Source organism: Acanthopagrus latus, chromosome 6 (genome assembly GCF_904848185.1).
Source record: "Acanthopagrus latus isolate v.2019 chromosome 6, fAcaLat1.1, whole genome shotgun sequence".
Classification (NCBI taxonomy): Eukaryota; Metazoa; Chordata; class Actinopteri; order Spariformes; family Sparidae; genus Acanthopagrus; species Acanthopagrus latus.
The window spans coordinates 2618622-2639851 of NC_051044.1; the positions used below are offsets into that span (position 1 = coordinate 2618622).

The 21230-nt window shown below is 40.1% G+C and overlaps 1 protein-coding gene and 1 long non-coding RNA gene across 2 annotated transcripts in view; one reads left to right on the forward strand and one right to left on the reverse strand.

The window, feature by feature from the left end:
* LOC119021446 (hemicentin-1-like) overlaps positions 1 to 21230 on the forward strand; it is a 123876-nt gene that overhangs the window by 44154 nt on the left and 58492 nt on the right. Inside the window, exon 11 of the mRNA XM_037101749.1 lies at positions 561 to 563. Coding sequence (XP_036957644.1) covers positions 561 to 563 — 3 coding nt within the window. The remainder of the gene's footprint in view (positions 1 to 560; positions 564 to 21230) is intronic.
* Positions 97 to 11372, reverse strand: LOC119021463. The gene is made up of 2 exons (XR_005075589.1): positions 11260 to 11372; positions 97 to 455 (listed from the first exon to the last, which is right to left on the reverse strand). It is a non-coding gene; the product is annotated as an uncharacterized LOC119021463 (long non-coding RNA).

Genomic DNA, 21230 nt, shown 5'->3' on the forward strand with positions numbered 1-21230 from the left:
CCTTTCAGGATCATTTACATCATTAATTATTGTCTGTATGTTGGATATGACGACGTGCAGCTGTGATGATACATGACAACAATCTGAACACAGACACTTGATTCATGAGTTCATTTAGTTGATTAATCAGAGAAACTTTGAGTCCTGAAACACATCTGAGCTCCGTCTCCTGGAGTCACACTGGAGCTGCTTCTGGTTCTGATGTCACAGGATCTTCATCACTGAATCTTTTTGTCAGTGACATAAAAGAATGATGTTGGTACCGGGCTCAGGTCCACTGAGGAGCTCAGACTGAAAGTGGTCCTGAACTCTGAGCCTCCTTTTCTGTCAAGTTTGTGGCTCCTTTCCAGTTGAGAGGCAGTTTCCACAAACGAGGCCTGTAGTGAAGCTCCACAGCTGCCTCTTCTGCTGCTGACTGTTTAAATCCTTCACACCGACTGTCTGTGAGTTCACACCTGGACAAGTTCAATGTACAGACATGTGGTGACTGAACAAAGATTTCTGCATCCACACACTAAAATGAATGACAGCACACAAAGTGAGTCTCACACACAGCTGAGCTGGTTGTTCAGCACATAATAACTAGGAGGTGTAACTGTGGAGGAACTGATGGACCCGACTGACAGAACTGGATCAGAACAGACAAACAGAATATGAGCTGCTGAGTGAGTAGAAGAGGAAACAGAAGATAATCTGACATGACGCTGATCTGAAGTGATGAGTTATGAGAGATAATAACAACATGAGTCATTAAACATCATCACAGGTTTTAACTCACTCTGACACAATAAATCACTTTCAGTACTGTTGAGTTATGATTTATAACATTATATAATATTGCTGGAATTGCAAGTTATATATAATAAGTAAGTGATATAAGTAATAGTAATGTGTTCAGCTGTGGAACAGGATAGTTTGGTGGTTAGTTGTGTCTTTGAATCCAGTCCAATAAATCAAGTTCTGACATGAATAAAACTACAACTTCTCCTGGTGTTATAAAGTGTTTCCACATCTCAACAGAACTTAAACGATATCAAAGGCTCCATAACAAAAATGGTTTAATCTCATTAACTATAAGCTTTAAATAAGGTCAGTAAAATATGTCAGTACAAGCTGGACACAACCAAAACTATCATGTTAGAGGAAACAGCTGTTTGAGTTTTTGTTGTGTAAAGTTGTTATCTGACTTTGTTTCCTGATGACTCAGCATGTTAACATACTGAGTAACATGTTTTTATCTTCCAGCTGTCAGAGTGGTCGTGGAAGAAGACAGTGATGCTGTTTTACCCTGTTTGATCAGCACAGAGGAGGACATCTCAGGAGAACTGTTTGACTGGAAGAAAGATGGTCAGAAGGAGGTGTTCATGTATGATGCAGGCAATCATTACAATAACGGCCTTCCAGGTCAAGATGAGCAGTTCAAAGGTCGAGTCTCATTTTTTCAAGATCAACTGCAGAACGGCGACGCCTCCATAAAGATCACAAGAACAAAGATGGCCGACAGCGGGAACTACAGCTGTGATTTTCCACGTCATCAACCGAGACAAACATCCATCATCGAGCTTGTTGTTGGTGAGTGTTTTCATTAAACAGTTAAAGATGTCGCTCATTTACTGCTGCGACTGGTTCCAGAGTCCCAGATGGACTTTTGTTCAGTGGTCAGAATCCACATCTGGCAGGGCCTCGAGCCCACAGAGCTGCAGCCACATCTGGAGAGACGACCTCTGTATCAAACATGCTGATATCAGAGACACACTGCAGATTATGTCTCTCTGTACAATGAAGCTTCAGCCGTCTGTAGGAGATGAAATATGACTTTTACACAGTATTACCTGTCTGTTTCAAAGCAACAACTTCATCACTGTAAAACACTCATCAGGTTCATCAGGTGTGTTGATCTTATTTAAGACTCTGAGAGTTGAATCAGGAAAGGATCAAACTGAACATCTAGGAGTGTTTTATTTTAGTTTTTATGGATTATTTTTTCAAATACAGTAAATAAACCATAATCTGGTCCATCAGGCTGAAATTCTCAGGATCTCTCCCTCAACTTGTCTAAAATGTCTGAACCAAATTTCATGTTGCCAGACAGAAGAGGCTCTGAGATATTTTAGAAAGTGCAGTACAGATCATCTCCAGCAGATGTCCACAGAGCTCTCTAAAACTTCTCCAAAGTTACCAAATGATTCTGACATGAACCACTTGAGGATTCATTTTATTCAGTGATGAAAACGAAGACTGTATGTTTATTTAGTGTGTTTAAGAAGATGTAATCTATCAGTGAAGATCTTCTTGTTCTGATTAAAAAGTCTCTCTGATGTACTCAGTAGCTCAGCTGATAGAGTGTGTGACCCGTATACAGAAACCCTGCAGAGGTCGAGGGTTTGAGTCTGACTAGATTGTTGCTTTGTGTGTTGTCAGCAGCACAGCCAGTTTTAAACAGGGAATCATTCTGTAGACGGCTCACGGCATCTCTCGCTCTCGAGATCTGTCTGTGCTCTTTGTGTCTGTGGACGCATGCTGATAAAATTCAGGACATAACTGGAATTCTAGTTGATCCAACAGCCAGATGAGTGTGGAGGCTGGAAGATCTGCTGGGATGTCCACTGAACGAGAACAAAGAGAAGCACTGTGACGTTAAAGATGTGTTCGTCCTCTGTCACCTCCCAAGATATGCAGAGGATGTTTGTGATCACACTTTTATAAACTGATCAAATCTTTTCTATTATCCATCACTGTGTGAGGAATTGGAAATGATCATATCGATATTTCTTTACATAGATTTCAGCTTTTCTAAATTTGAACACTTTGAAGTTTCTTCACATGAAGTGCGCAGATATGAAGCAGCCGACATAAATCTGTCCGTAGAAAATATTAATCTTCAGCAGGTAATTTAGTTATAAGACATCAAGCGAGCTACACATTTCTGTGTCTATATGTGCAGCATTTATTCAGTTTGGGAAACCCCACAGTTACTGGAGCGTATCATCGCTGTAATGTGCCTTTTAGGTAGGATTGCCACTGACTCCTGTAATCTGAACATTTCTAATAATTTCAGAGCACCTGAACTGTCCAACAGCCAAAATATATTGAAAAGTGATCGATGTAATAAATTCCAAAATCCACACCATGTTTTTACTGAGCAAATTATTCTGCTTCAATCCATATTTGTTGCTTTCAGCCTTTCAAAAATTATATTATTACTGTGGGAAAAAAATATTTGCTCTCTGATTTGTGCTCAGACTTGATGGTGTGTTGTAGCAGTAATCTAACAGTGAGAAATGACATTCATATAACTGTAATAACAAACAGGAAACGGCTCTCACACTGTTATAGTCTGTCCTGGTGCCACTGCAGACGCTGCCTGTACCTGGCTGCTCAGCAGTGGATATCTCTGCACTACAGTACAAACAGTGCAGATAAAAAGTATTCACCACTTTAATTGTTTTCCCTTGTTGTTGCTTTTATAAATGGAATCATGCTCAATATACAAAATGTGTACAAGTCATTATGTCAGAGTGAAATCAGATTTCTACCAGTCTAAAGTAAATCAGTCCAACAGAGAATATGTGGCTGGACTTGAAATGGGTGTTCACCTGTGATCCTGTGCAACCTGACAGAATTTGAGCAGTTTTGTAAAGAAGAATGGAGTAAAGTTGCAGAGTCCTGATGTCCAGGCCTGATCAGACCGATCATCAGACACACTGAGTGCTGGACTGAGGCCACAGGTGCATCTACTAAATACTGACTGAAGCAATCACTAATGTGACATCATATCTTTTAATTAATTGACATTACTTTGTGGAAATCTGTTCTCACTTTGACAATAAATAGGTTTTTTTTTTGGTATTTTTTTGTTTTTTATATTTTATGTATATTTGACATGATTCCATCTATAAAGAAATATGCAATGAAACTTTCGAAGTGTGAAATCTTTTTACAGACGTCGTAACACGGCTCTTCTGGGGATTGACTCACTTTTGGAGCCTCAAGTGGCCGTTTGAGGAACTGCAGTGTTGGTGCTTCTGCATAGGCTTCATTTCTCAGTCCTGGATGTTGGCGCTTGTTAGCAACATGTTAGCATGCTAACACACTGAAGTGATTAGAATAACATGGTGAAAACATTATCGGCTGTCTGCAGCACATCAACACTGTGAGCGTGTTAGCAATATTAGATTGAGATGTAGCCCAGAGCTACTTAGCATGCTAAGCCTCACAGAGCTGTTAGCTTAGCTGAAGACTTTCAGGTTTCTAAGATAATAAACCAGAGAAACATCAGTGAACATAATTCTGTTTAAAAACAGAATTATCTGTCGTGTGAAACTTTAATCTGATGTCCTGAGAAAGTTCAGTGAACATATTTGAATGACAAAGTGAAACAACATGTGTGTTCAGCTGTGGAACAGGATAGTTTGGTGGTTAGTTGTGTCTTTGAATCCAGTCCAATAAATCAAGATGTGACATGAATAAAACTACAACTTCTCCTGGTGTTATAAAGATGAACAGTTTCCACAGCTGAACACTTTTTGTAACATTCAAACACAAACGCTCAATAACAGAAACCTGATTAACTTTACTGTAAGATTAAATATACTTAAAATATGTCAGTACAAGCTGCACACAACCAAAACTATCATGTTAGAGGAAACAGCTGTTTGAGTTTTTGTTGTGTAAAGTTGTTATCTGACTTTGTTTCCTGATGACTCAGCATGTTAACATACTGAGTAACATGTTTTTATCTTCCAGCCAGAGTCAGAGTGGTCGTGGAAGAAGACAGTGATGCTGTTTTACCATGTTTGATCAGCACAGAGGAGGACATCACAGGAAAACTGTTTGACTGGAAGAAAGATGGTCAGAAGCAGGTGTTCACGCATGACACAAGTGATAACTACCCCAACAGAGGTCAAGATGAGCAGTTCAAAGGTCGAGTCTCAGTTTTTCAAGATCAACTGCAGAACGGCAACGCCTCCATAAAGATCACAAGAACAAAGATGGCCGACAGCGGGAACTACAGCTGTATTTTTCCACATCTTCAGAGTCAAACATCCATCATCGAGCTTGTTGTTGGTGAGTGTTTTCATTAAACAGTTAAAGATGTCGCTCATTTACTGCTGCGACTGGTTCCAGAGTCCCAGATGGACTTTTGTTCAGTGGTCAGAATCCACATCTGGCAGGGCCTCGAGCCCACAGAGCTGCAGCCACATCTGGAGAGACGACCTCTGTATCAAACATGCTGATATCAGAGACACACTGCAGATTATGTCTCTCTGTACAATGAAGCTTCAGCCGTCTGTAGGAGATGAAACATGACTTTTACACAGTATTACCTGTCTGTTTCAAAACTATCTAACATGTGTTTGTTTTGCCTTTCAGATCAAGTCTTAACCTCTTGGGGTTCATTTTGATTTTGTGCGTCTCTGCCTCTTAATATTTACTCATTTTAAACAGTTTAATACAAAAACCAGGAGCAGCTGATACATGTCCACTACATCACTGTAAAGCAAACACTCTGAGGTTCATCAGGTGTGTTGATCTGATTTAAAGCTCAGAGAGAGTTGAACTGCTAAATGATCAAACAGAGAAAAAGTCAAAGTTTTAATAGTTTTGTTTGTTTCATTTCATTTTTTGAATTAAATTAATAAGTTATAATCTGGTCCATCAGCCTGAAATTCTCAGAATCTCTCCCTCAACTTGTCTAAAATATCTGAACCAAATTGTATGTTGCCAGACAGAAGAGGCTCTGAGATATTTTAGAAAGTGCAGTACAGATTATCTCCAGCAGATGTCCACAGAGCTCTCTAAAACGTCTCCAAAGTTACCAAATGATGATAATAAATCCCTTTAAGATGCTGAAAAATGTCCCTCAGTGTTAAAGTGGACGATAAAAAGATGTTGTGAGTGTTTAAATAAAGATTTACATATTTATTATCATTGAATCATGTCTCCTTAAACATATAAATAAAGTTTCTCTGTTATGTGGGTGTCCCGCTGCCACAGGAAGTCCCACAACACTCACTTCCATATATGGTCACACAGGTAATTTAATTGGCTGCTAACTCAGAGTGTTTTCACGGTGCTGACTTCCCATTGGATGACAGCAGCTGTCAATAACACACATGTGGAGCTCGCGTACAGATGCTGTCCTGTGATTGGCTGCTGGAGTTAAAAGACCGTTAGGTTCGTCACTTCAGGTCGTAGAAAGATGCTGATTGGTTGGTTTTGTTCCGGGGCGTTTACTGATTTCAGAGATACTGAACATCATTGGTCAAATCTTTTGTCGATACTTTAAATTGATTAAAATGAAGTTGTTCGGAAAGTTTGACGAGCGGCGCTAAAAATAAACGAGCGACACAATCGACTTTTATTGTGGTGGTTTTTAGTTCCGCTTCCGTTTAACCGAGCTGGATTTAATGGCTGGACTTTTGTCTTTAAAACGAGCCGCTGTTCGTCTATAAATGTCTGTTTTTACACCTATAAATACAGTTTAACTGCGGCTACACAGGCTAGCTAGTAAGTAGCTAACTGTTTACTGCCGTAAAGTGAGACGCTGCTGTTGTAATGTCGTAAATCTTTATTTCAGGTTCCTGAATGTGTTGATAAAAACGAACCTGTGAGCTTTCAGGTGAGGTGTAATATGTGTGTGTTGACTTCTGACGTCAACATGAAAATAAGATGTTTATGTTTTTATTATTTTTTTACTGTAAATATCGGGTCGCGTGCATCCTGCGCACCTTATAACATTAAAAGACAGAACAGTTGAAAACATCCCAGGTGAGTCCTGATTGTGATGACGTCACTCTCCACCTGTCATCAGCTCACAGGCCTCAGTATCATTCAACACACTAACATCTGTTGAGCTGAACCTCTGAGTGTCATTCTGCTGTGTTACACATCTGGAGACAACAACATCTGTTCAGTTTGTGTCAGTGTTAAAGATTTACACTAAAAACTACCTTTATATTTATAATGACAGTGAGTAGAAAATGTAAATATTGTGCTTTGGTCATCTCAGTGATCAAAACAAATTCAAAGTTATAAACACTCAATATTCCAGTTTATCAGTTAACTTGATTAAAATATTTCTTAGTAACACAGTTCAGTCCTGATGACACACCAGGTGTGTTCCCTTTGACCATTCAGTCTCTCCTTTTTTATGACAGTTTTTAAATTGTAGCTCATAAAATGTAGCAGAAATGTGCATCTGGCACGATATGAGAGAAAATCTGCCTTAAATTGAAAGAGTAAAAAATTTACAAATATACAACGTAGGTATCAGAGCACAGTAACATATATATATTTCAGTTAAGAACATGACGTCACTTTACTGTAATGAGCCTTTAGAACCAGGAGACAGTTTTGATATATCACCATGTGAGAATATCAAATATCTAAAACAATATATATTCTCATATCATGATGACAGTTTATATTGTTTATGTTGCTCAGCCTACTTTAGATTGTACAGGTGTTCCTATTAAAGTGTCCACACCCAAACTATGTTAACAGAAGGAGACGAGCTTTTAATGATCCTGTGTTTCACATTTCATAACACATTTTCTTTATTATTTAATATAAATAGAAACAAAGTTCACATGACGTCCTTTAATGTTTGATTTATTCATTTTTTTAACGATGTGTTTATTGAGTTTTCCATACAATAGTAATAACAGATAGAAACATACCACAGAACCGGTACCACCCCTCCGGCACCGAGACCCAACAGATGGACACACGTGTTACAAGGCAAAGAAAAACAAACAAAATTTGGGTTGATAAAAGAAGAGGGAAAAAGAATAAATAGATAAACAAGTAAATAAACTGATAAATGAATAGACAAAATAAAGAAATAATTTAATAAATAAAGACCAATAAAGAAGCACAAATATGTAAGTTGGCAGAGAACACAATGATCAGACATCTCAGCTGTTGACATCAGACAGGAACAGATTCCAGGACCTCTCTAATGAGACAGCATCACCAATCAGGGCCAGTCTGATTTGTTCCAATTTAAGAAAATAAAGCACCTCCTTCACCCAGTTTGTATTGGTGGGTGGAACTGGGTATTTCCATTTTAGCAGCATCAGCCTCCTGGCTGGCAGAGTTGTGAATGCTGTAAAGTCCTTTTTAGCTGGAGAAAGAGTGAGTGGGAAAGGCTGAACACCAAACAGGGCAGCTGGGAGTCACATCCCTTTCACGTACCTGGATAATGTGCTAAAGATCTCAGACCAACATCTAACGAGGAACAGCTCCAGTGTAGTGAGCTTGATGGAGGAGTCAACAGTGCATGAAGCTGTGTCCAGCACAGATTGAAGACTTGTGTACTCTCTTTAAAATCTCCTCCCAAACATCATCTAGAGTCACTTCTCCCAGATCTGTCTCCCAAACTGAGCCTGGACGAATAAATGGAAGAGAATGTCCCCCTTAATGAAGACAGAGGCTTCAGAAATATCTCAAAATCTGAGGGATTATGAAGAGCAGGGAATTCTGGGAATGAGCTATGGACAAAATTATGAACTTGAATGTATCTAAAAAATGTCCTTTAGGAAGCGAAATTGATTTACCAGTTGTTGAAAAGAAGAAAAAATACAGTCACCATACAGGTCTCTAAGAGTTTAAATGCCAGCCGAGCCCGTATAGAGAAGGTGCTGTCCAATAACGATGGTGGAAAAATAGGATTTGCAGCAAGTGGAGCCCCAGTAGAAAGTGTTTACAGCCAAAATGACGTCTAAATTGAGTCCATATTTTAGAACAACCTAGGAGTTTTCTTGTTCCAAATAAAATGTAGAACAAATCTGTCGACTTTATGGAAAAACAGGAAGGAAGATCAGAATGCATTTGAATAAATATGAAAAGTGCGTAAAAGTTTCATTTTAACTACACTGATTCTGGCAGATATAGAAAGATTTAGTAGAAATTAGAGCTCAAAATCTTGTTTTATTGTGGTGAGCAGAGAGAAAATGTTTCCTATAGAGATTAAGATGGCAACATATACTCCAACAAAGCCAGAGTTGTGAATTTTCATTTACCTCTCGATTAACAGTAAACATTTCACTTTTGCTAAGATTAAGTTTATATCCAGAGATTCTACTAAATGCGTCTGAGAGGTAATGTTTGATTTTTTAAGCACAACAAATGTTTAAAGTTGAGGAGCTGCTGTAAAGTCGTCACTGTTGATGTGTTTCTGTCATGATGTGAGTCAGAAAAGTTGTAAATAGTTAGAAACTCTCAGTAGAAGTTAAATGTGTGTGAAATATGATCCTCAGTTGAAGAATGCTGCGAGCTGTAACTGAGCCTCATCGTGATTTTTATCACTTTTTGGTTTCTTGTGTTTTTCTTTAATCTTAAACTCGCTCTGATCAACAAGCAGAGATGTGATGAACAAAAAACATCCCAACATTACATTTCTGATGCTGTAATTAAATCTAATGTTACCTTTTGTTTCTATGTTTCCAGGTGCAGCTTCAAAGCCGTATGTCACAACTATTAAAACAGATGATGGGATGGTGCTGCAGTGTAAAGTTGTTGGAGCTTCTCCAAAACCTAAAGTCGAGTGGAAGGACAGTTCTGGAAACGTCCTTCCTGTTAAAGATCTGAAGGAAACAAAAAGAGGAGACAGCTATGACATCGTCCTCCAAGCTGCTGTGACAAAGACCGACAGCTTCCACTGTGTCGTCACTCAGGAGGACATTGACCATGAAATTGAAGCTAAGATTGATGCCGTCTTTGGTGAGATTCCTCTTTGTGACATATGAAGAGTTCAGTCATTTTAATTGTTGTTGGTTTTTTACGTTTTCAAAAAATGTTTACACATGTTCAGACTGAAAACAAAGCACAAGTCAGAAATGTTTCAAGCTGAGAAGAAGTTTAGTCCTCATGTAAAGAAGAACGAACAACATCACAATGTTTCATTTATAATCCTGTAAATGTTCTTTATAACTGATGTCATTTATCTTTATCTTCACAGTTCCACCTCCAGACCCAGGTGAGATTCTTCCTCATGTTCTTTTGATCACATCATGTTATATTTGGTTTCAAAAAATGTGATGTGAGTTCAGATGGAACAGAAAGTACACAAAGTTAAAAATGTTTCAAACTGAGTGAAGAATTTCATCTTCTACTGAGACTCAACTTCAGTAATCTACAGACTGTGTTGACAACATGGAGCCACTCAGACAGGAAGAGAAGAGTTTACTCACTGAGGGTTTGATTCTTTTATTTCTCAACTACAAACTGAACTCACACTGAAAACTGGGACCAAACTTTAACTGTGAATAAACACAATGATAGTTCCTGTAATAATATGAGATCATGGAGCTTTGAACTGAGTTTCTACTGGACACTAATTAAAACTTGTAATTAGCACCATTGTATTCAGGCTGTAACTACAAGTCTCCAACATTAATGATCATCTTATAATTGTAGTAATTGTGACTATTAAAGCAGCAGAAGCTGATCAGAGATCTGCTGAAGGATTTGATGCTGAAGGATGAATTCAGATTCAGAAATCAGGACCGAACCTGTTTCACAGCAACATAAATGATCAAACTCTTCAACCTTTCAAATCAAATCTAGATCCTGCTGTGATCTTTAGTGAGCTTTAGTGAGCTGAGACAGAAGAATTGTTCTGATTCTATCATTTAAAACTCTGTGTGGAGAGATGTGAAACTGTCTCTCAGTCTATATGTGTCTATAAGAAGCTCTAAATATTGATTCTGTTCTTTTATTAATGAGTTAAAGTATATTTATGTTTCACAGTCGGAGCTTCAACAGACTCTCGCTTCATAAAACCTGCGACTGTGTTGATGTGCTGCCATCAGGGCCCAATAACTGTGGACCCGACCAGCACCAAGAAGCTGACAGTGATTTTAATCTCCATGTTTGTGGACAGTAGTCAGTGGTGGAAGAAGTACTGGGATACTTTACTGAAGTGACAGAAGCAGAAACACAAAGTAAAAATACTCTGTTACAAGTAAAAGTCCACTTGAGTAAAAGTGTAAAAGTGTCAGTAAAAGTGTTGTGAAGAAGTTTTATATTTTCTCAGATGATCCTGTGTTTTTACTGTCAGATCAAAGTGATGAATGGAACTAAGTCCATTTGTTTCTTCACTGCTGGGACCAGAACCAGAAGCAGCCTCTGAGCTGTGGAGCCCAGCAGGAGGAAACTGGACCTGAGATCAGAGCTAACATCACTGTTCCTGCTCACATTCATCCCAGTGGAGTTTTCATGTGGAACAAGTTCAGACTTCAGGAGCAGACTCACCTTTAGTGGTTCTGTGTGGGCTGTGAGGTCCAGTCTGCTGCTGATCATCTGACCTCAACTTCTGACTCTCACATCCACTTTCATCTCTTTCAGGGTCCAACACTGGAGTGATTGTTGTTGTTACACTTGTCATCACCCTGCTAGTTGTTGGTCTTCTTCTGTTTGTGCTTCTCAAGAAAGGTTTCATCACACTCAATTGTAAGAAGTTCAAAGGTTTTTTTTAAAATCACCATATTAATGATAAACATCACAACTCATTCTTTACATGTATCTCATGTTCAGAGTCTTGACAGATGTTTTATTCTCTCTGACATTAATCATTCTGTGTGTATTTACACTCAGAGGAGGATCAAGTTTGTGATTTTCTTGAGTATAACTTTGTTTTTGTTTCCTTCTGATCCAGGTTCAAGACGAAACACAGCCAACAGAACCATATACTTGTGAACAACCAAGTCGTATAGAACTACTTTCTGATAGTTGTGATGGTAGAACAGAAGGTTGTTTGTGTGACGATGTGCATGTAGCTCATTCTGCTGTCATCACTATGTTACCACGGCAACAATCTCTCCCTGAACTGTCCTCATGTCCTGAAGCTCATCCAGATCATAGACAGTGAGATCTTACAGTTAATACATTTATATAAAAATAAATACACATAATCAGTCCTCGTCTTTATCTCACAGCACTCAGTCACAAATAGTGTCCAAGTCAAGTGTCGGACTCAGAATCCTGTCAGAGTAAAAAGACGTCAGTCGCTCTGACACGTTTGTCTGATGGCTGAACAACATCTGAACCGACTCACTTCCTGAAACCAACAAACCAACATTCACATCCACTTCAAGTAGTGACTGACCAACACAGGAAGTCTGCAGGGTTTGAACTTTTCTCTCAAGCTGGATTTTAATTCTTCACACAACTTCTTCTTTCACGTCTCTGTTCAACAGAGTTCAACTGACAGTAAAGATCGTCTGAACGTAGTCGTTGACTCTGTTATTAATGTTGCTGAGGACAAAGACGAGCTCTTTCTCTCTGTTCTATGTTGCTTTTATTCTTTTATTTTTATACTCTGATGATCTGAAGCGTCTCTAGCAGCCGGTCAGTTAATCACACGTCGCTGGTTCGATCCCCGGCTCCTCCCGTCCACATGTCCAAGTGTCCTTGAGCAACAGGCTGAAGCCCAAACTGCTCCTGATGGTCAGACCAGCACCTTGCATGGTAGCTGACTGCCATCGGTGAGTGAGTGAGTGAGTGAGTGAGTGAGTGAGTGAGTGAGTGAGTGAGTGAGTGAGTGAATGGATGAATGAGGGCAGCAGTGATGTATAAATGCGTCTATTTACCAAATATTATCAGACTGCTTGTAGAGCTTAAAGCTCCTGACTGAGCTCCACATGTGCTTTAAAACCATCAGACTTCACTGAACTGAAGCTGCTGTTAACACTGTCAGTCACTGTCAACATTTTGTAGCTACCAGTTAATATAATGTGACACTTATATATATTTTATATTTGTGTTTTTGGTATTATTGGACTATTGTCTGGCCCAAAAAATATCCCCATGTTAAATCATAATCATGACATAAACTAAATGTTTTGACATAAAACATCAAAATTAGTCAATGAAAACTTCAAAATTATTAGAGAATAAAGTAAAATAAATCGACATAATACATTAAAAGAATCAAAATTATTGATCAATTTTTTCAGTTTTTCACACATAATTTTGTATCTTATCTCATGATTATTATTTATCGCAGGAGTATTTTATTTTTATGAAGGCTCATTTCATTTTTTTCTTCCTTGTATTTGTTGAGGTGCTGATCCAGAGTCAGTTACTAACTGAACTCTACACTCAGTGTCCAGTTTATTATAATTATAAGCTTTTAATGTTCAGTTTGTTGTCAAAGATTCGACTTAATGAATCAGTTTGGAGGCTGTTGAACTGTTGTGTCTTATTCTGCAGCTGTTTGTATTATTCTTAGTTTATTCTGATCTTATCTCAGCTTGATCAGGTCATTTCAGGCAGCGCTTCATCATTTCTATACAAACGTTTGAATAAAACATGAAAACTGTCAAACTGTGTGTTGTGACTGTTTCTGATGTTTCTGTCTTCAAACTGGGATCAAAGAAATAAAAGTGGTTTTAATTTCTGGTCTGATTCTGAGATGATGTGTATTTTCCAGCAGCTGTCAGGACAGCAGAGAGACAACAGAGCAGATAAATCCTCTTTAAAACAGCTTTCTAGAGACAGTTTACCTCCCTGACAGCTTCATGAATGGAGATCACAGCTGAATGTAAAGAAATCCTCGTGTGTGTGTAACAAGGCCTGAGTCTGTGAGGAGAGAACATGTTCCACACCTGCTGACGGCTGTTTCTTCTCAGGACTTTGTCAGCAGGATTGAGAACAGGAACTTGATGTTCTGCTGCCAGAGGTGACGGCTGCTGATGAGGTGGAAGCGTCTGACAGAGAAACAGCTCCACCTTTTATTTACTGTCATTTCTTTATTCTGACAGTTGGAGCGTTAACTGTTCATGCTGCTGCTGCTGTTCTGCACCAGGTGTCTGTTTTCATCCAGCAGCCACAGGAAGTGAAACCTGTCAGAGACATTAGCGCCACCTGCTGCTGTTTGACTGAAGTGTGCTGAGCTGCTTCAGTTTGTGTGTCAGTGTGAAAGATGACAGGAGGAATCTCAGCAGGACAAACACACTCAGAGAGGATGATTGGTTAGTTTTATGGAGAACTGATGATGTTTGTGCAGCAGTATGTCGCTCAGAAATATTAAAGCTGAGAGTTTGAATAGTTTAAAATGGATCCATGGACGATGAAACGTGTTGCTGCTCGTTTTACTTCCAGCAGTGAGTGTGAACAGTTTCAGCCACTTCAGCCTGTGGTGGACGACTCCTCCTGGCTCCAACACTCAACCAGTGAATTGAAGTCTTTGTCAGCTGTCGTTCATTACTGCTGCAGATGTGTGTGTCTGAGTGTGTGTGCGGTGTTTGTTTCACACAGAAGAAGAATGATGTTATCTGAAACACAGAACTGACTGAATCTCTTTGTCTGATGAAACTCTGACAAACAAAGTCTGCTGTCAGAAGACTTCAACAGATCAGAGTTCAGCTGCTCATCTCAAAGGAGCTTTATTAGATGATTACAGGGATTGTTCCTGTCCTCAGCTGACTCCAGACTTCCGACTGTTGATGTCACATAAAGGGGGCGGAAAGGAACAACATCTGACAGCTGACTTGTTTGATTACATGCTGCATATTTATGATAGTTGTCTGCTGCAAATGTAAGAAATAAAATGTGTTTGTGTACAATAATAAATGTCTAATGTTCTGTCAGGGAGTAAATCACTTCACCGCTGAAAGTAAAGAAAGCAGACTCACTGCCAGCTGCAGGCTCTTATTTTGATATGCAGACTGTTTGTCTCTGTGACGTCATTATCAGAACTTAAACATTAAATATAAACCACTGAATATAAAATCGATTCATCAGAATCAGTTGAATGTGAATCATGGTGGTCTACTTCAGTGCAGCACTACCTGTAACAGGTGTGTCACAGTGAGGGTCTGTGTTTCTGACTGAGAGACGGTCAACTTGATGATTTGGAAACATGTTTTTTCTTTTTGAAATAAATGGATTTACATATCTGAACATAGTTTTTTGGTAACTTGAGCATTTTGTAATGACAGCAGCTGATACAAAGAGCAGGAGGCCCGACATCTACACCTGAGCCACACACACATTACTGAGCAAACAAACGGTGTGTCAGCTGATCATCTGTACCTGAACTCTGATATCTTCTCCAGAAGTCATGTGTTAGTTTCAGCTCCCATGTTCGTGACTGTGACGCCCTCTGCTGTCCTAAAACCAGCCTCTGTCTTCATGAAGTCAAACCTGTGTGATCAGATGTGGCTGCATGAAGACAACAGAGGAGGGTTGTGATGATGAGACGCTCCAACTCTCACCTGAAGTCACTCTTTTCTTTCTGCTCACACCTGCTGCAACACGTCACTGATCACATGACTCATACTTCCACTGAAAACCTGGGTGAGGTGAGTCTGTGTGTGTGTGTGAGAGAGAGTGAATGAAATGGCAAATATGAAATTACAGTATAACAATAACTACAAATTACTGTGCAATGCATTACAACAAAATTACAAAACAGTGTGTGTTCAACTACAGTAGTAGTCTGGTGTGTGAGAGGACGGGGATGGAGACGGGGAGAGAGTGAGATGATATGATTTGCTTTTTGTTGTTGTTTTTTTCCTTTATTTTCTGATTAGAAGAACATAATTCTAATGTACAAAGACACTGGTGGGGGGCTGCTGGCCGGAGGTCCTGGGCCCCTGCAGGTCAGGGGGCCCAAGTGCCGACCTTTGTCTTAATGGTAAGAAAGCGCCTGCTCGCTTCTCAGGTTTGATGTACAGTTTATTTTCCAGGAGTCAGGCAGAAGGCGAGGTGTTGTCCGGGCTGTGTCAGGGTTAGTAGATGCACAGTTGGTTATTTGTACAGTGTTGACGTTCCTCTAGAGTCAAGCGAGTTCTTCCCACCTGTACTGCTCCTCCAGGACAGCAGGGGGAGCTCTGGGGATCCTGGTGGGACATGGGGAGTGCTGAGGTGCTGGCAGAGAGCGAGGGATCAGGTGAAGAATGGAGCTACCTGGTCTGCAGCCGATGTTTAGAGCCTGGTGTATGGATGTCGGATCCGCTAGGTTCAGACTTTGCTATATGATTCTATACACTTCGTTGTAGATAGTTGAAGCCTATAGATAGAGACTGGCGCTGGTGGTAAGCGTGGCGAGTAGAGACTCAGGTGAGCGCAGGGCGAGGCTGCTGGCTGCAGAGCTGCTGGGCTGCTGGAAGTGGAGCCACTGGTAGCTGGATATGCTGGCAAACACTGAAGGTAGAACACAGAAACATTAGATCTCCTGAAGAAAGCATGAAAACACAAGTAGTCTGACTAGAAGGCGATAAAGCCGGAGCCATGTGTCACGTCTGACTGACCAAATCATCTGGCAGCAGGTAGCGTGAAGACCAGAGGTCATCTGATGCTGAGTGGAAAACTCCACCCAGCGTCTCAGTGCATCTCTGCAAGCACAACAGAAAGAAAAACACCAAAAACACACAAATCCACCACAGAACAACGACAGACTGACTGTTGACTCCTCTCCAGTTAGTTAGAACTGAAGAAGCCTCTGAACGTCTTCAGGAAACTGAAACTAGTCCAGTTGTCAACGATTCAGCACTGAGAGTTACTGAGACCTGGATGACTGAGAACCTTCAGCAGAAGTTGGATTTGCTTGTATTTTATTTGTATTATATTTAGTTAAATACTGCACACAGACGAGATATTTCAGGTTCAAATGAATAAACTATGTTGAACATGTTCTCAGGAACACTTGATAAACTGTTGTCAGTAAACAGGTTGATTATAAATGTCTGCTCTCTGGTTTTATTCAGGTTTTTACACAGCGTGACGTTTCAGAGTCAGAATCTTTATGATTATATTGTTGCTGAGAAAATGACTTTCAGGCTTCCCGTTACTCAAGCGTGTGTGTGCAGAGTGTGAAGGGTGTGATACGTTTCAATTCCTCTTTTGAGAAAGCTGCTGTTTTCCGTTATTGATCAAACAGCTTCTGTGTTTCACACATGAGCTAAAGAAACTTTTCTGTTTTGTTCCAAGACACAAAATTAAAAAGACACGAACATTAAACAGAGTTTGTCTGGGACATAAATGTAATAAATTGATTGCAGTTTTTTCACTGATATATTTTCAATATTTTGCTCATTTTCTTCACATTTGAGACACAAATTGTTAGAAATATGTTTGTGTGTAAACATTAAGTTCCATGTTAAATCTGAATGGGTTCTCTTTCACATTTAGATTCAACACGTCACTGTTTTTGTTCCCATATAAACATGTATTGCTCTCGGTCAGGTGTGTGCACCTCTGTCAACATACAGAGAAAACACCAAGAAAACAGAGTGCAGTCATCTGCAGTTCATTTGTCCGATATTTAATTAAATACAATGAGAATAATGGGATGAGAATAATAAACTATGTTGAACATGTTCTCAGGAACACTTGATAAACTGTTGTCAGTAAACAGGTTGATTGTAAATGTCTGCTCTCTGGTTTTATTCAGGTTTTTACACCATGTGACGACTCAGAAATAGAAACTTTATCAATCCATCTATCATTTAGTGTGTGTGTGTGTGTGTGCGTGTGTGCGCGCGCGTGTGTGTGCATGTCATTTCCTGTTTTGATAAAGCTGCTGTTTTCCAGGAAACTCGTCCCCTGCAAACACTCCTTCGTGTTTTTCATTATTATAACATATTTACATCCATCAGACTGTAATTTCTCTCCTGAATGCTGCTCAGTGGTTCCAACATGTTCGTGCTCACCGACTGTGTGAAGCTGCGTGTTAACTGAGGGCAGTGTGGTCAGAGAGAAAGTCAAGTTTTGCCCTTTGGGATCCAACTGGTTTACCAACATTTGTGTCTTTGTGTTGAACTGAACTGAGTTTAAACACACAGTATTAACTTCTGCCACGAGGAATCTCTCAATCTAACCGATGAAATAAAGACTTTTAGTTTGACGGTGCTGTGGCGCAGCGAGGGAACCTGGGAGTTCTCACAGATAAAATATGTGGCGATGCTGCTTTAATCACACCGGAAGTGCTGCAACGGCAGTCTGCGAAACCGAAAGTGTTTGAGAAAGAAGTCAGGGCGTCGTCGTTTTCTGCGAGGTTCCGTTATTTTCGCGGCTCCATCAGTGAGGTGAAGTCCTCAGAGGACATCAACAACTATGGAGCTTCTTCCTCTCGTGTGTCTCTGTCTGCTGAGCTGCTCTGGAGACGGTAAGAAAACTGATCATCATCACTGACAGTTTGTCATTTCACTTGATTTCATCTCAACAGGAACAATGTGGAGACAAGCTGGATGTGAAAGTGCGCGCGAGACACCTGCTGAGCGCCCGGTGACGTCACATGCACACCGATAATCAGCGCACATCGATAGTATTGATCGGATCGATTATAGAAGAGTTACAGCAGAATGATGATGAGTTTTAATTCGAGATGCTTTATAATGATGTGTCGTCATCACTGCTGTGTGTGCGTGCATGTTCGTGCATGTGCGCGTGTGCGTGTGCGTCGTCTCCATCCTGCTGCAGACTCTCGCAGGTTTCACAGAAACTCTTGTGATCTTTGGACTCTTTTATCGGTGGTTAAATAAAACGCGTGTGTGTCTGAAGCTCCTGAATAAACTAAAGTAGTTGATCAATACAACAGAGACGTGCACGTGATCATAGAGGGGAAGGGGCTCAACGTCAGAAACGGGCAGTACGTGCGCGTTCACAGCGCGCGCCATTTTATTCCGGGCCTTGATAAGACAATATGAGGATTAGTTTAAAATGAGAGAACAAAGTTCTTATAGAAAGCTCACAGCTTAGCTGCCATTTCTACTGTGTCAGCATGAGTTTATTCCCATCATCATAACACTGAGGTGTAGAAGACATGCAGTTCAGCTGCAGTCCTTCAGAAGCAATACAACACTGGTTTATTATTAGAAATACAGGCTACACATCTTAAAATGTGACAAAACCAAGAAGTGACCACTGTGACTGTTAGTAGGAACAGAAATGTTTACAACAGCAAAGTCACAGTAAACTCAACATCTGGAGGAAGTTGAAGATTTGTGGCAGATAAACAGCGACACAGACAGCTGTCAGATTATTATTATCTCTCGTTAACAAGCAGTTAGCTTAACAAGTGCAAATATGTGTGTGTGGTGGAGTTCTGATGAGGCAGCTCTGTGTGTGTGTGTGTGTGTGTGTGTGTGTGTCTCTCTCTCAAATTCAAATTCAACAAGCTTTATTGGCATGACTGTGTTTAACAATACTGCTCTGTGTACTCACAGCAGAGAGAGAATACATAGATAATTATTTCATGGTTCCAGTTCCAACAGCACATTTATTATTTATGTACATTGTCTTAATAATGTTGTAGATTTTCCCTCCAATACCTTTTTCTAGTAATTTCAGAAACAGACCATGATGCCAAATTGAGTGGAATGCTTTCTTGAAATCTACAAAACAAGAGCAGTTTGTGTTTTTGTTGTGGTGGACGTGTTTCTGGATGAGGGTGTGGAGGATGTAGATGTGGTCAGTGCAGATCTGATGTCAGGATTGGGGGCGACACAAAAGAGACTTTTTTTTTTTGCCTGTATGCAACCATGCAACCATAAATCACAACTTCGTAGAGGCTCGTCATATCAAAAAGTACTGCACAGGGAATCATTTACTGTGCTGACCTTTCTTGTTTATTTGTCCTAAACAGCCGACAGCGCGTATCACTCTTTACTTAACTGTTATATTAATAAATCATAATTTTAAGGGTCTCGGGCATGTGATGTCTACTCATGTTCTTATCTTTTGCCTCCCTCCAACCCTCCCACATCCCCAATTCTTCTCACCATCTTCCTTTTCTCCCAGAGTATGGGGCTACTTATTGCATGATTAAAGGATATAACCCTTCACTTATTTCATAATCTCAAGGACTTTGGTTGTCTTTAATGATTGATTCTAGGATTTCTAGTTTGTTGAGCAGATTATTTTGGGTTGAATCCAGTGTGATTGCACTGTATAGATTTTCTAAGTGTTTCTTTTCCATATTTCCCCTTTTTGAATAGCCAATTCTTCCTTGTTTGATTTGTTGAGTGAACGCCATTTTTTCTAAAAAATGATTTGAGTCAATTGACTCCTCAGTTTCTTCAAGCTGGTGCTGTTCATGCTGCTCCTCTTTAGCTCTCAGTGGTTTTCTATATAATTTCAGTGTCTCCCAGTACTGGAGGCGGAGCTCATGATTGTCAGGTTGTTTGGTGTTTTTCATTGGATAATTTGGATCATTGTTTTTCTCAGACACCTGCAGTCAGAGTCAAACCACTTTTCATTAGCCGAGTTTGAACTGTGATACTGAGATTTTTTTCAGATTGGATTGAAATGCTGTGTTGTCAAATATGGAGTTACTCTCCTGAACAGCCTGGTTCAGGCCGTCATTACTGTGGGGATATAAGGTGGTGGTAAAATGATTTAACTGAGATTGGATTGTTGGGCGACCGATTGCTCTCTGGTAGTCATCCTTGCTGTTATTTGTCATCTGTAAGGTTGTTTGGAGCGGTTGAGTTTACTGGGCTGTGCTACATGGGGGTCAGTTGGTGTCTTCCTAATGTAGAGGGTGATTTTGCTGTGATCAGGGTGTGAGGGAGCTGACAGTGAATGCTCTTAGACAGAAGAGCTCCAGGTCTGTAATTCTATCCACCTTATTCCTGAGTTTGTGAGTTTACCCATGGTTCATAGCGGGATTCGGCTTTGCTCCTCTGGTTGAACTGGTTGAACTTGGTGTTTATGCCAGCGTAGCTGTCATGCTCGCTCTACAAACCGACTTTTAACACAAAGAAAGCGACAAAATTGACAAAAATTGGAGGTGGATACACAGGTACGGATGTTTTAATGAGTCGTGAGGACCGTTCTGTAACAGTGTCTCACCCGTCGGTTCTCCCTGAGTGGGTAGATGACATGAAGCAATAGCCCGACATACATCCATCAACATAGTTAATTATATTTTCTGATGGTGTTGACGCCGGTGAAGTACGCAGTTACAAAAGCACAGAAGCATACAACTACCTGCACAGTGACAGAATAGGGAAAGTACTGTTGAAGAAACAGTGAGTTTATATTTCTGAAGGCAGCAGTAGAGTTCAGCCACAGCGTCAGTCAAGCTAAACATGCAGCGTGGATGATGCTGAAGGAAAGTGAAGTCATGGAGACAGACGGCTGCTCCTCTATTGCCGGGTTAGGGAAGTCATGCAGTCATGCAGTAGTTATTCTGTGTAAGATATTCATAAACCCAAATATTTATTTTAGTGTTACAGCTGCGAGCCACACTAGTCTCCGTTCCCCCTTCCTCAGCA